At 45.3% G+C, this 15,915-nt stretch overlaps 1 protein-coding gene across 5 annotated transcripts in view; it reads left to right on the top strand.

Annotated features, from left to right (window-relative positions):
• Positions 1 to 3,606: 3,606 nt before the first annotated feature.
• The window catches only part of OTOA (otoancorin), a 74,703-nt gene continuing 62,394 nt past the window's right edge, over positions 3,607 to 15,915 (top strand). Inside the window, exons 1-6 of one of the 5 annotated variants that reach the window (XM_023246638.2) lie at positions 3,607 to 3,785; positions 12,977 to 13,071; positions 13,653 to 13,681; positions 13,773 to 13,803; positions 13,920 to 13,947; positions 15,758 to 15,845. In XM_023246638.2, the coding sequence (XP_023102406.2) occupies positions 12,981 to 13,071; positions 13,653 to 13,681; positions 13,773 to 13,803; positions 13,920 to 13,947; positions 15,758 to 15,845 (267 nt within the window). In that variant the 5' untranslated portion in view covers positions 3,607 to 3,785; positions 12,977 to 12,980. Of the gene's footprint in view, positions 3,786 to 12,976; positions 13,072 to 13,652; positions 13,682 to 13,772; positions 13,804 to 13,919; positions 13,948 to 15,696; positions 15,846 to 15,915 lie in introns of those variants that run through there. The other 4 variants (XM_006942284.4, XM_045047772.1, XM_045047771.1 and 1 more) reach the window with 4 other exon arrangements.

Genomic DNA, 15,915 nt, shown 5'->3' with positions numbered 1-15,915 from the left:
AGACAGAGACAGAGACAGAGTAGGAGCGGGGGAGGGGCAGAGAGAGAGGGAGACACAGAATCGAAGCAGGTTCCAGGCTCCTAGCGGGCAGCACAGAGCCCAATGTGGGGCTCAAACCTACGAACTGAGATCATGACCTGAGCCGAAGTCGGACACATAACCAACTGAGCCATCCAGGCGCCCACCTAATATTAACATTTTATGTAGCTATGACCTGTTTGCCAACACTAAGAAATTAGCATTGGCATATTAACTAAACTACAGAGCATTGGGATTTTGCCCATTTTCCCACTAATGAACCTTTTCTGTTTTAGGAGCCAGTTCAGAATACCGTATCCCATTTAGTTGCTTACTTTAAAAATTATTAGTGTTCCCTGACAACAGTACCATTATTTCTCTTCCAATTTCTTTTAAAGTGTATTTATTTGAGGGGGGAGGGCAGAGAGAGAAGAGAGAGAGAAGCCTATGCAGACTGTGCTGATGGCTGTCTCACAGCACAGAGCCTTCTGACAGATGTCAGCACAGAGCCCAATGAGGGGCTCAATCCCACGAACTGTGAGATCATGACGTGAGCCTAAACCAAAAGTTGGACGTTTAACCTACTGAGCCACCCAGGCGCCCCTCTCTTCCAATTTTTTAAGATGTAGTAAAATACACATAACATTTACCTCTTAACCATCTTTAGGTGTATAGTGGTATTTAGTACATTCACGCAGTGCAACCATCACCACCGTCTGTCTTTAGAACTCTTCATTTCATAAAACTGAAACTCTGTACCCATTACTTCCCATTTCCCCTTCCTCTAGCCCCTGACAACCACCATTTTGCTTTCTATGAATTTGACTATTCTAGGTTCCTCACGTAAGTGGAATTATACAGTATTTGTCCTGGCAGAGAGAGAGGGAGACACAGAATCCAAAGCAGGCTCCAGGCTCTGAACTGCCAGCACAAAGCAGGAGAGGGTTTGAACCCACGAACCGTGAGATCATGACCTGAACCGAAGTAGGATGCTCAACTGACTGAGCCACCCAGGCGCCCCTGTTTTTCTTGATAGTAGCCATCCTAATGGATGTGAGGTGTTATCTCCTGGTTTTGATTTGGATTCCCTAATGATTTGTTTTTATAGCACAACTGGTATGGCATTGGGTTTCATTTACTAGTAACTGGTGCTTTGTGGCTTGCTATTTATATTGATATCACTGAATTGGAATCCGTGCTGATACCAAAGTACTTCTTTTTAGCTACGAAATTGTATACTTTTGGAGAATTAGGAGAGTATTATTACATAACTAGAACTTAAGATTTCCCTCTGGATTTTAGAGTCAATATGCTGTATTCTCATGAATTAAATAGTGCATTGTTGTTACAAGGCCATTTAAGAATCATTTTCAATATTGTATATGTAAAAATGAAAAGATTCCCACCCCCCCCCCCGCAAATAAATGACCATGTAAAATTGGAATGTCTTATACACCTGCACTTCTTAAGTCCTAGAAAATAATTAAGAACAGATACAATACCCAGATGCTGTTTTCTTATATCCTGTTTAGGAGTCAATGCAGAATATGTATTTTTTAAATGTTTATGTATTTTTGAGAGAGAGAGAGAGAAAGAGAGAGAGAGAGAGAGAGAGAGAGAGAATGAGCAGGGGAGGAGCAGAGAGAGAGGGAGACACAGAATCCAAAGCAGGCTCCAGGCTCTGAGCTGTCAGCACAGACATGGGGCTCCAACTCACAAACCACGAGATCATGACCTGAGCTGAAGTCAGACACTTACTTAACTACTGAGCCACCCAGGTGCCCCCAGAATGTTGGTTTTAAATGTCCTTGAACCCTCAAAAATTGTCAAATGGTATTAGAGTTGAGGTAGTTGAGAATATACTGGCAATCTTTTTTATACTCAGCAGAACAAAACAGTTTTTCCTACACTTGATTTTGCCACCTTTTTCCTTTTTTTTCTTTTTCTTTTTCTTTTTTAACTGTCAGCTGTACACCCAACATGAAGCTTGAACTCACAACCCCAAGATCAAGAGCCACATGCTCTACAGACTGAGCCGGCCAGGCACCCCTGCCACCTTGTTTTTATTATTTATAAGGTGGCTGTGACTGATCATAAAGCCTTTGCTGCTTTTTGTATTATAAGTGACATGTTTGTTACCAAAAAAATAAATCTACAGAAGGCGAAATGAAGAAAACACAAATAAACTACCAATCTACAAACCTGAGAGAACAGTATTAACATTTTGGTATGTGCTCTCCTGGACTTTTTTTCTATGCCGTGTATACCCACACATATACACGTTTATAAGCTTTTAACGTTAGAAAATGTAAAAATGAAATGTAAAAATGTAAAAATTTTATCCTTGCAGGATGAGTTATGTGAAACTCACAGATACCTATTTTCTAAATCAAAAGTTGACAAACGATGGAAGAGATTTCCCACCATTTAAGGCTTGAGAGTAAGCTTCTTGGTTAACGGACGAAACCAAGGGATAAAAGGATTTTTTTGACAACGCTGAACACTAGTATTATATCGATATCAACCAGAGAGCAACAGAACAGTACAGGTGGCCATTTCTGAAGAGAAGGTCTAATTTTGCTCTGACAAAATAATGTCAGCATTAGGCATTTTAGCTATTTAAAAATGTTCATGTATTGAGATGTGTTTCATTAAAGTTGAACGATTGCCAGAAAATCTCTAGAGTTCACAATTATATTTTCACTAGAAAAGATGTAAAACAGTTCTGCAGAATCCCACCATGCAAACCCAAGACTTCAGTGTACTTCCTCCCAGTTTTAATAAAAGTGCATGCACATGATACTTAATATTTGGCTTTTTTTAATTATAAAATCATTTCCTTGAATTACTATTACATGGTCTTTGTTAATGCCCATTTAAAAATGTTTTTAACATTTACTTTTTTTGAGAGACAGAGCGCGGGAGCAGGGAAAGGGGCAGGCAGAGAGAGGGAGACACAGAATCCGAAGCAGGCTCCAGACGCTGAGCTGTCAGCACAGAGCCCTACACAGAGCTGGAACCCACAAACCGTGCGACCATGACCTGAGCCGAAGTCAGGTGCTTAACCGACTGAGCCACCCGGGTGCCCCATGGGATTAAAAAAAATTTTTTTTAATGTTTATTTATTTTTGAGAGAGTGAGAGAGACAGAGTGTGTGTGAGCAGGGGAGGGGCAAAGAGAGAGGGAGACACCAAATCCGAGCCTGCTCCAGGCTCTGAGCCATCCACACAAGTCCCCACATGGGGCTTGAACCCACTAACCAGGAGATCATGCCCTGAGCCAAAGTCACATGCTTAACTGACTGAGCCACCCAGGTGCCCCCGAAACATAAGGACTTTTAAGAGAACCACATTACAATGCTCACAACTAAAAAACGTAGCCTTTACGTATCCAGTGATCACGTTGCTCCGACAGTCTTATAATTTGTTAACAGTCTGTTTGCATCTGGATCCGAATAAAGTCCCTACGTTGCAATTGGTGGCTCTATCTTTAACTTTTCAACCTCCTTCCCTGGCTGCAATCTCAGAGAGGGGCGGGGCAGAGTGCATTTCGCCCGTCCTCAGGCAGCACACCGGAGTCTGGAGAGGAAGCCCCAGGCGCCGGCTGTGACCCCGCGGCTGCGGCGTTTCCACTCTCCCCTGCGGGAGTGGAGGTCGAGCCCGGCAGATTGGCGCCGCCCCCACCGCTCGCCCCCGCCCCTGGTGAGCTCTGTGGCCACGCCCCTCGCCCCTCACGCGCGAGTCACAGCGGTGGAGCCGGCACCGCAGGTGAGGCGCGCTTGGCGGGCCGGGGCGCAGGGGTCGTGCGCGGGCCGGGGGCGCGCCACGGGGTCTCCCCAGGGAAGGGGCAGAAAAGGTGCAAGGGGCTGGGGTGGGTTGCAGCCGTGGGGGCCGCGAGAAAGGAGAGCGAGCCAAGGGCAGACACAGAGCCTTTAAGGGCTCTTGATGGGGTGTGTGTGTGTGTCTGTGTGTGTAAACTTCCAGGAAAGGGATTCAAACCCACTTAATAATAGTAATAAGAAAAGCAATGATGGAAACGTTTGTAATAATGACAGCAGCTGCAAAAATAATAGCACTAATAATAATAGCCCTCATTCACTGAGTGTTTATATGTGCCAGTGCTGGCTCAGTTCTTTACCTATTTTCTATACAAGGCTATTTTTTTTTTAATTTTACTTTTTTTAAATTGACATCCAAATTAGTTAGTATATAGTGCAACAATGATTTCAGGAGTAGATTCCTTAGTGCCCCTTACCCATTTAGCCCATCCCCCCTCCCACAACCCCTCCAGCAACCCTCAGTTTGTTCTCCATACTTATGAGTCTCTTCTGTTTTGTACTTCTCCCTGTTTTTATATTATTTTTGTTTCCCTTCCCTTATGTTCATCTGTTTTGTCTCTTAAAGTCCTCATATGAGTGAAGTCATATGATATTTGTCTTTCTCTGACTAATTTCACTTAGCATAATACCCTCCAGTTCCATCCACGTAGTTGCAAATGGCAAGATTTCATTCTTTTGGATTGCTGAGTAATACTCCATTGTGTGTGTGTGTGTATATATATACATCTTCTTTATCCATTCATCCATTGATGGACATTTGGGCTCTTTCCATACTTTGGGTATTGTTGATAGTGCTGCTATAAACATTGGGGTGCATGTGTCTCTTCGAAACAGCACACTTGTATCCTATACAAGGCAATTCTTTACATATTTCCCATATTTTACCTCTTGGCTGTTGAGAGCAAGAAATGGGAAATGCACCCAAAGCAAATAGCACCTACATCAGCACTGCTTGGTATCAACTGATGAACTTTGCAAATGCTAACACAGCCTTCCTGAGGGAGGTACTGCTTTGAATCAATTGATGAACTTTGCAAATGCTAACAACAGCCTTCCTGAGGGAGGTACTTTCGCCATCCCCATTGTATAGAGGAGGAAATGCAAGCCCGGAGAGGTTAAGGAGTTTGTTCAAGAGCACAAATTGGGTGGTTCAAATTAAAGTGGAGCTCCTATCCTTGAGATGGCACTGGCCACCTGGAGTTTTAGGTTCCAGGTGCTGAGCAGAGAGGCTGGGGGGCAGAGCTGGTCAGTGCTTGGGATCTGGGCTCTGGGTTTGGGCACCCACCCTTCCACTCAGTAGCTGTGTGACCTTGGGCCGGTGGTTTGACTTCTTGTAACCAGTTTCCTTCTCTGAGAAGCAGAGATAATGGTAATATTTGCCTCAAAGGTTCTGCAAGGATTCATTGAGACCGGGTATTTAGAGGGACGCGTACTTAGTTCTCTCTCATTCGGTAGTTGCTGGGATCATGACTAGCCAGGCAGCCCTGCATTGGGACTCCCTCTCTGTTATCTGCTTGTTGTGTGACCTCGTGTTTCCATGAACTCATTTGTGAAACCCAGGAAAGTAAACCTTCGGTGTGTTGGAGAGAGTAAGTGGAGGGGAGGGTCTGGCGTGATGCTGGCACATGGTAGGTGCTCAGTGAGACTTTTCTTCCTCTCCTTTTATCTCAGAATCCCAAACCTTCCATTTTGTCCCCCTGAGACTAAAAGAGGAAGGGGAAGGTCTGTCCAGAGTCTTCCCCTCAAAGGCAGAGCTGGGGCAAGAGCTCAGGCCTCCATGCCTCTAGTCCAGAAAGTAAGCAGTCTTTTGACTTGTGTGCCTGCTGTGAGCCTGGCCATTCTAACACCAAATCCAGTTCAATCAGCCTGTTATTCTACAAGCCAGACAAGTCCGCCCACTTTGCATTAATAGCAATGAAAATTGTACCGTGATTTTTTTTTTTTCGCTGGAAAATCTCCAAGTTAGTATCTGTATGGCCCATATATATGCACCCATGATGCAGACCTTACATCGGGCTGCTTTGCAGACAGTAAAACTCCATATAATTGTGAATTGTTTGTTGGTTTGTGTTTGGGATGGGATGTGCCAAAATTGGGGGAAATTCCCAGCATTTCAGCAAGTTTCATAGAGGATGAAATGTTTCTCATCTGTAGGGTGACCAGCTTATCCTGCTTTGCCTGCTACTTATCCTGTTTTTTTTATTATTTATCTTTTGGGGGGGGGGTAGTGCAAGCGGGGGAGGAGCAGAGAGAAGGGGACAGAGGATCCCAAGGAGGCTCTGTGCTAACAGGCTGACCCCAGAAAGCACGATCTGGGGCTTGAACTCAGAACCACAGGATCATGACCTGAGCCAAAGTTGGATGTTCAACCGACTGAGCCACCCAGGCGCCCCACAACTTTTCCTGTTTTAAAGCTGAACTGTGTGTCCCAGGAAACCCCTCAGTCCAGGGAAACTAGGATGGTTGGTCTCCCTGCTCATCTAAATTCTCCCTCGTGGTTTCTCGGGAAACTGTTCCTTTCTGGTTTGTGGTTATTGTTGCTGTTTTCATAGGTTCCACCAAGGCAGCCCTAGCCTGCCTGATTTCCACCAGTCTGCAGGTGGCTGGGCAGTGGTGGGACCCGGTGGGGGTGGGTGGGGAAGGGGAGGGGCCCTTGGAGAAAGCAATCAACCCCCAAATCATTATTGCTCTGCACACTCCATTCAGTCCTTTTGGCCAGCCTCCTGAAAGAGAATGGCCCAAAGAGCTTTTAATTAAAACCAAATCCCGTACTGGTGATGCTCTGGGGTTTCCTTGGAAAGAAGACATTATGTGCAGCAGAAAGCAGGGCATCTGTTTCAGTAATCATACACCTCTCCGTACAGTTAATAGGGAGATGCTGGCAATAAGCACAAGAAGGCTCATTGTCTGGGAAACTGGAGAATTGTGAATGAGGCCAATGCCCCAGGGCAGCTGACCAAAAGGGAAGGGAGAAAAAAGGGCCAAAGTTTCCCCAAAGCCCCAAAGACCCAAACCCAGTAAGAGTTATTATGAGAGTTGAATGCACCAGCCTTGGGGGTGGGATTGGTGGGGCAGAACAGGTCTACAAAGTGCTTTGCGATCCTCTTCCCTCCAAACCTGTTGGCAGTTTGCACCTTCTGGTGTTTGTAGGTTTCAAAAGTTTCAGTTTGTTTTTGCCCTGGGCGGTAAAATGAGCATAATTGTTTGCGGAGCTGGTTGTGGAAGTGCCCTTGGGGGTTAAGGAATCTGTTTGCTCAAGAAAGCTAGATAATACCAGGGAAATCTGTATGAAAGAATGCTGGGGGGCCTATAAAATAATCTTAAGAAACCGTGGCTGTGTATTATGGGGGTTCCCTTCAAGTTCCTGTTAGTACCCCCAAGAGGATGGTGTCCTGTAGTTGGGGTGTGGGTTGCCTGAGAGTGAGATGAAGCAGAACACAGCTCCCAGTTTTTATCTGATGTGACCTATAAATTTTGAGTGGTCCTCCCTCCTCCTTCCACTTGACCTGAAAGACCCGCCTGTTTTCCTGGTGGTGCCCACCCTATCAGCCCATCCTATCAGCTTCCTTCCCCTTTCCCCATCATCTGTCCACCCTCTTTTTTTTTTTTTTTAATTAATTAATTATTTATTTAAGAGAGACAGCTCCAGAGGGACGGGAAGAGTAAGAATCCCAAGCAGGCTCCACATGGATCAGAGTAGAGCCTGATGTGGGGCTGGAACTCACAAACCATGCCCTGAGCTGAAACCAAGAGTCAGAGGCTTAAGTGACTGAGCCACCCAGGCGCCCTGCTCTCCACCTTCTTTCACTAAAATCACACAGTCTCCTCTGTTGCTTTCTCTTTTAAAAATCATTTACATGGGGGCGCCTGGGTGGCTCGGTCGGTTGAGCGTCCGACTTCGGCTCAGGTCGTGATCTCACAGTCTGTGAGTTCGAGCCCTTGTCGGGCTCTGGGCTGATGGCTCAGAGCCTGGAGCCTGTTTCCGATTCTGTGTCTCCCTCTCTCTCTGCCCCTCCCCTGCTTGCACTCTCTCTGTCTCTCTCTCAAAATGAAAACAAACGTTGGGGCGCCTGGGTGGCGCAGTCGGTTAAGCGTCCGACTTCAGCCAGGTCACGATCTCGCGGTCCGTGAGTTCGAGCCCTGCGTCAGGCTCTGGGCTGATGGCTCGGAGCCTGGAGCCTGTTTCCGATCCTGTGTCTCCCTCTCTCTCTGCCCCTCCCCCGTTCATGCTCTGTCTCTCTCTGTCCCAAAAATAAATAAACGTTGAAAAAAAAATTTAAAAAAAAAAAAAAGGCCCTGCAAATACAAATCCTTGCCACAAGTACATAGCTTAGTGCCTGGCACATAATAGTGCTCAAGAATAATGACCAACTGGGGCACCTGGGTGACTCAGTCGGTCAAGCATCCAACTTTGGCTTTCGTCACGATCTCACAGCTTGGGAGTTCAAGCCCCGCATCAGACTCTGTGCCGACAGCTCAGAGCCTGGAGCCTGTTTCGGATTCTGTGTCTCCCTCTCTCTCTGCCCCTCCCCCGTTCATGCTCTGTCTCTCTCCGTCTCAAAAAAGTAAATAAAGGTTAAAAAAAAATTAAAAAAAAATCACTTACATGGAAAATTTCAAACACCTACAAAAGGAGACATAAGAATTTAACGAACCTCATGTACTCATCACTCAGCTTCAGTTGGCAACCCATAACCACCTCCCACCTACTCCCTCCCCTATTATTTTCAAGCCATCTCCAACACCACATTTCTTCTGTAAATATGGAAGCGTGTAGCTCTGAAAGCGGGCTTGGCAGACTTTTCAGCATAGGACAGAGAATAAATATTTTCGGCTTTGTAGATCGCACAGTCTCTGTGGGAGTGTGCAAGCGGCCGTAGATAATACAGAAATGAACGGCCATGGCCCTGTTCCAATGAAACTTTACTTATGGACGCTAGCATTTCAATTTCACACATGAAATTGTCGTGGGTCAAGAAATACTGCTCTTTTGTTTTTTTTTTTAATTTTTGTTTTATATTTTATTTATTTTTGAGAGAGAGAGAGAGAGAGCGAGCACAAGTGGGGGAGGGGCAGAGAGAGAGGGAGACACAGAATCCGAAGGAGGCTCCAGGCTCCGAGCTGTCAGCACAGAGCCTGATGTGGGGCTTGAACCCACAAACCATGAGATCATGACCTGAGCCGAAGTCAATTGCTTAATTGACTGAGCTACCCAGGCGCCCCTCATTTGTTTTTTTTTAAACACTACTTAAAGATACAAACACCAGGGGCGCCTGGGTGGCTCAGTAGGTTAAGTGTCCAACTTCAGCTTGGGTCATGATCTCACAGTTTGTGAGTTCAAGGCCCACATAGGGGCTCTCTGCTGTCCGCATAGAGCCTGCTTCACATCCTCTGCCCCCCCCCCCGCCTCTCCCCCTCTTGCTCTCTCTCTGTGTCTCAAAAATAAACATTTAAAAAATATATATAAATGCCACTTTTAGCTTGTGAGCCACGCAAAACCAGGCAGCTTGTTTGAATTGGGGTGTGGTTTGGTGACCCCTTGTTGGAGAGGATCATTTGAGAGATGACATGACTGTCGGTGGACCTGTGAGCTGGTGCCAGGTAATTGGAGGCCCTGCATCCCCTGCCCGCTCCTTGGAGTGTCCTCTGTGGCCCCCTTTCCTGCACTAGGAGCCATTTCAAGGAAGCCGACTCCAGGCAGCCGCCTGCAGCACTTCGAGGGCCCAGCGTGTTTGTGTTTGTATAAGGGGGAACCTCAGTTTTCACTCCTGAGTAGGGAAACCCAGTTCTCCACCTCCTTCTTTGTTCTTTTTCTTGTGAGTCTTCGAAACCCAGTGTCTCCTTTACCACCCGCACAAAGCACGAGACACGAACACTTCTGACGCTTCTGGTCACCAAAGATGCGGACGTTTTCCTTACACCACGTGATTCCGTAATGCCAGCTGGGTGTCCTGCAGTTTAACTCCGTTCTGACACCATCCACCTGGAGGTACAGTCCTATCCCACAGGTTAAAGGCTCAGTCCCAAAAGAGTGGTCCCCTCCTGTTCCACTTCAATACCAGCTGCACGTAGTAGGTCTCCAGGTTACCTACAACTTCTGTGTGATGTGGCTACATTGCCAGGTGAACTGGGGAGACCCCGGGCCCCTGGGATGTCAGCCCAGCCAGACCTGGGTCTAGTCTTGTCGGGACGCCTGGGTGGCTCCGTTCGTTAAGCATCCGACCCTTGATTTTGGCTCAGGTCGTGATCTCATTGTTCCTGAGATGGAGCCCCAGGTAGGGCTTCATTCTAACAGCTCAGAGCCTGCTTGGGATTCTCTCTCTCTCTGTCCCTCCCCCACTTTTGCATGCACGAGCTCTCTCGAAATGAACAAATAAGCTTAGAAAAAAAAGAGGTTCTTGTTCTTGTCATGAGAATGAATTCAGGGACAGACACGCAGCACGGCAGATGAGCAACACAAGCGGGAAAGTTTATTAAGGCGAAAGCACACTCCTGAGAAATGAGAGCTGGGAAGCTCAGAGAACAGTACCGCTGGCGGGTTGGGTTTCTATCTTCAATTGGCAGTTGCTAATTTGTGGTGGGGGAGGGGACATACTCATTTCTTGGGGTGGGAAGCAGGGTTTCCCGCTTTTTCTTCCTGATTTGGCCAGGGGTTTCCTGTCATGGCTTCTGCCATCTTGGGCCTGTCTGGTTGGATCCGGTTTCTTGTGGAGTGCTGCCTGGATGGGGCTCTGACCTTCCCCATAGCTGGCCAGGACTTCCTCGTTGCTGGCCTCCAGGCGTCCTGTCCCAACCTAACTAAGCCTGTTTGAACAGCTACAAATTGGAGGTTCCCACAGCTGCTTCCTCAGGTTTGGTCAATTTGCTAGAGCAGCTCACAGAACTCAGGGAAACAGTGACTTTCACCAGTTTATGGAAAGATCAGACAAAGGATGCAGATAAACAGCTAGATGAAGAGATACGTAGGACAAGGTCTGGGAGGGTCCCAAGAGCAAGAGCTTCTGTCCCTGTGGAGTTGGGATGTGTCACCCACCTGGTGTGGATGTGTTCATCAACCTCAAAGCTTCCAGACCCTCTACTGTTGAGACCTTATGGAGGCTTCCTCACATAGGCACCATCAATTATTAAGTCCCTTTTCAGCCCTTCTCTCTTCTCTGGAGGATGGGGGTGGGGCTAGAAAATTCCAAGCTTCTAATCATGGCTTGGTTTTTTTTTTCTGGTGACCAGTTCCCCGCCAGGAGCCAACCAGGAGCCCACCCAAAGGTGCCTCAATGGAACAAAAGATGCTACTATGACTTTTTCCACTTAGGAATTTACCAAGGTTTTAGGAGCTCTGTGCCAGGAACACAGGGCAGAGACTGATTTTTTTTTTATAACCTCAGTTTCCCTTCTCTCAGGATCTCACCCTTGTTGTTGGCCAATGTCTGAAAACCTTTGCTTCATTATTTTAATTGGTTTTCGAATTATTTAAGGCAGGAGGGTTTATCTACTGCCAATGACTTCCACCTGGGAGCAAAAGTCCCAACTTCCTACTTATTGGTGAGTGATTTTCCACTGAATGGTATTTGTTGAAAGTTTCACCTGTGCTTGGACATTTGGGTTGCTTCCAGTTTTTGGCTATTATGAATGAAACTGTACAAGTATTTGTGTAGACGTAAGTTTTAATTTCTCTTGGGTAGATACCTAGCAGTGGAATTCCTGGATCAGAGTATTGCATGCTTAACTTTATAAGACACTGCTGAACAGTTTTCCAAAGTGGCTGTGTTAGCAGTGCATGAGTTCTGGTTGCCCCATCATCATCGACCCTTGGTATTGTCAGTCTTTTAAGCTTTTAGCCATTCTAGTGTATGGAGTGGTATCTTTAAAGAGATATTTTATTTTTTTAATGTTTATTTTTGAGAGAGAGAGAGAGAGAGGGAGACAGAGTTCAAGCAGGGGAGGGGCAGAGAGAGAGGGAGACACAGAATCTGAGGCAGGCTCCAGGCTCTGGGCTGTCAACACAGAGCCAGGCGTGGGGCTCAAACTCACGAACGGAGAGTTCGTGACCCAGGCTGAAGTCAGTCGCTTAACCAACTGAGCCACCTAGGAGCTCCTAAGATTTTGTTTTTAAGCAATCTCTACATCCAGTATGGGGCTTGAACTCACAACCCCGAGATCAGGAGTCTCATGCTCTATTGACTGATCCAGCCAGGCGCCCCTATGTAGTGGTATCTAATTGTGAGTGTAATTTACATATTCCTGATAACTAATGATGCTGATCATCTTTTATGAGTTTACTGGCCTTTTCTTGTTGTTGTTGTTTAAAATGAAGTTTAGGTTTGTATCTTTTCTTCCCTCTGGCTTATCTTCTAGTTACTGAATTGTAAGCGTTCTTCTTTATAGTCTAGATATAAACCCCCTTGTCAGATATAACAGAGGCCACTCCTCTGCTGCATCGAGGAGAAAGGAGCAGGTATAAGAATATAAACAGGCCACTGTTGTCATCAAGGAGAGAGATGATCATGTCTTCAACGAGCATAGGGGTTTAGATGGAACAAGGTACATGGAATTTAAATTTTATTTTTATTTATTTTAGTTTATTTGTTTATTTTGAGAGAGTGTGAGTGAGGGAGGGGCAGAGAGAGAGAGGGAGAGAATCCCAAGCAGGCTCCTTGCTGCCAGCGTGGAGTCGACACTGGGCTCAAACCCATGAAGTACAAGATCCTGACCTGAGCCAAAATCAAGAGTCAGATGCCCAACTGACTGAGCCACTCAGGCACCCCTAAAATTAGTTAATTAATTAATTAATATTATTACTATTATTTTAATGTTTTTTTGAGAGTGGGGAGGGACGGAGAGAGAGGGGGATAGAGGATCCAAAGTGGGCTCTGCACTGACAGCAGAGAGCCTGATGGGGGGCTTGAACTCACGAACTGAACTCACAAACTTTGAGATCATGACCTGAGCTGAAGTCGCACACTCAACCTACTGAGCCACCCAGGCGGCCCCCGACTAAAATTTGTTAAAAAGAGCCTCAAGAGATTCTGGATCTATTTGTTTTTCCCTTTTGTCTTCTGAACATTCTTAATTATATTTAAAAAATACAAACCTGAATTACCTCTGTGCTTGCATTAACTACAGGAGGATGTCCCGGGAACCTAGGGCATACATTCTTTTCCTGTTCCTTTTTCTGAGCCATGGAATGGCAAGTCATAGAGTTCCAGATTCCAGGCAGGGTAAGTCCTGAGGGAGGAACAATCTGTCATAGTTTCCACACATTTTAGGGAATGTAGTGGGGGTAGATCAACGTAGGTACATGATACTGTGAAGTGTTTTGGGAAGTGTGCATATGTGTGAGTATGTGTCCATCCACATATATATGTAGGATTTTCAGGATTATTCTAAAAGGGTTTTTCTTTTTTTAAAGTTTATATTTTATTTTGAGAGAGAGAGAGAGAGAGCGAGCAAGCAGGGGAGGGTCAGGGAAAGAGGGAGACAATCCCAAGCAGGCTCTGCACTAATAGCTCAGAGCCCGACTTGGCGTGAGCTCATGAACCATGAGATCATGACCTAAGCTTAAGTCAAGAGTCCGATGCTTAACTGACTGAGCCACCCAGGCTCCCCTAAAAGGGTTTATCAAACCAGAGTTTTCTCACACTGGGCATATATTGGCACAGGTAAAATTAAAATTCACTAAAATTTTCCCTCATGAGTGACTCTTTTTTTTGGGTAGGGGGGCTCTTTTCCTAACCCATGTTTATATTTCTGAAGATTATACCATTCAGTTCTAGTTATACCTCCAATGGCTTTCTTACAGATTTGTATCCCCTGTTGCAAAAAATGGCGGTGAGTATCCCGTTTTCTTTGAATCAAACTCTCCTTTACTGGAACTGCCAACTTTGGGTGTTTTACTTGACATTATTTCTTTGCCTTTTAGGAAGAAATAATAGATGGAAGCTATCTGAATGGTAATGTCCCTAATCTGTCCCCACTTTGCTGCTTCTAGAAATTTCAGACAGAATGTGCCTGTGATCTCTCTGGAATGATTCTTTTAAAGTTGTCTTTTCATTTTATTCCCATGTAGCCTTACTGGATCTCATACAGTTTCAAAGGTAACCCACCCTAGAGGGGAGGGGAAGGGATGGAATAGATACTTTATAAAAATTCTTAAATGGAAGTCTGTTAATTGTAAAAAGTAATACCTACATACTTATTACAAAAAACATAGCAACCAGTGCACAGGTGTTTGAAAGTAGATATGTTTGCTTCACAAACTTTTATTCCTCTCTGCTCTGGCACAAGTGCTAACCTTTATTGAGGGTTTACTATGTGGCAACAACATTCTTAGTGCTTTGTGCATAGAAACATGTCCAATCCTCACAAGCACCCCCAGGGAGGGTCCTGTTGTTTCTCATTGGACAGAGCAGTGAAAGGGAGGCACAGGAAGGGTGAATCAAGGTCACGTAGCTGGGCAGTGTGGTGGAGCTGAGTTGTACATCCAGCAGTGGGGCTCCAGGATGCATTGCCCTGTCATGTTTTATACTGCATGTGGGCTGGTGTTAGATACTGAGGTTGTGGGACAGGGCACTAGAGAGTGTTGTGAAAAGACAAATATTAGCAGATAATTCTAATATGATGAGTACTGTGAAGGAGAAGAAATGGGGCTTGGGAGCCCATGACAGGAGCACTCAATTATATTAAAGAGGAGGAGTGCCCATAAACACTCTTCTTCCTAATGTAGCTTTAACTTCAGTTGATAGTTTTGGATATATTCTTTCAGGCGAAAATCTATCTATCTATCTATCTATCTATCTATCTATCTATCTATGTATTCACTTATTCATTCATCTACTTATTTAATAACAAAAATTTACCAATTGTTTAAGGCAGAAGGATTTATGTGCTGCCCATGACTCCATTACAGCCGGAAGCTGAAGTCCAGCTCATTCCTTTTATATGGTTGGGTGACACTCCATTGAATGGATGTACCATAACATTTCTAAATTTTTTTTAACGTTTATTTATTTTTGAGATAAAGAGACCATGAGTGAGAGAGGGGGAGAGGGAGAGGAAGAGAGAGAGAGAGAGAGACAGACAGACAGACAGACACACAGAATTAGAAGGAGGCTCCGGGCTCTGAGCTGTTAGCACAGAGCCCAACATGGGGCTCAAACCCACGAGCGGCGAGATCATGACCCGAGCTGAAGTTGGATGCCCAACTGACTAAGCCACACAGGTGCCCCTGGATGTAGCATAACATTTAACAAATGTTAAAACATTTGTGTAACCTTTTACTTGTTGGACATTTGAGTCATTTCCAATTTTTGGATGTTATGAACAAAATTATGCATTTTCTATGTGTTGGGTACTGTTTTAAGCACTTAAGATGTGTGAACAAGTAGAATCCTCACTATTTTTATCTATATTGCATAGAAAGGGAAACTGAGACAAAGGAAAATTCAGTAAACTGCCTAAGACCACACAATTAAGTGACAGAGCCAGGATTCAAGTCCCAGTTTTGAGTTCACACTCTTAAATTGTGCTATTCCAACCTCTCATGGTATACACTGTTTCTGCTCTTTAAGTTTTATATAGTAAGGACATCTTTCCAAGTGAGTCTGTTTGGAGTGTAGATAACACACGTGGAATGTTATGGGAATTAGAATATTGCACATAGCTCAGAAATTGATAATTGTCTTTGAGACAATGGGATCCAGGAGGATTCTTAGAATTGGAAACTCCCCCACCAGTGTGCCAGGTTAACAAATCTCCTACCTCCTCCAAACACAAAGTTCCTAGCATTCCTGGCCCATTCCCCACATCCTCTCTTAACTCTGGTCCCCTGGCCTCTTGGCAAGTAGGGAAACTGCTCATCAGGGGAACCTATCATTGTGACCTTCTCCTGCCTGTCTTCAAATGAAGCTCCCATGGGTGGACAGCGGACCTGTCCCACAGAGTCCTGGAGTATCTGAATTCACGGAATGTTGCCTTCACCATCCCCAGCCTGCAGGTGCGTACCTGAGACTCATCCCTAGCATATATTCACCTCTCAGTGCTCAGTCAGGAGTTGTAAACTCAAG

The sequence above is a fragment of the Felis catus genome, chromosome E3 (assembly GCF_018350175.1).
Source record: "Felis catus isolate Fca126 chromosome E3, F.catus_Fca126_mat1.0, whole genome shotgun sequence".
NCBI lineage: Eukaryota > Metazoa > Chordata > Mammalia > Carnivora > Felidae > Felis > Felis catus.
Note: the sequence above shows the minus strand (reverse complement) of the source record. Positions and strands in the feature narration are given on the sequence as shown.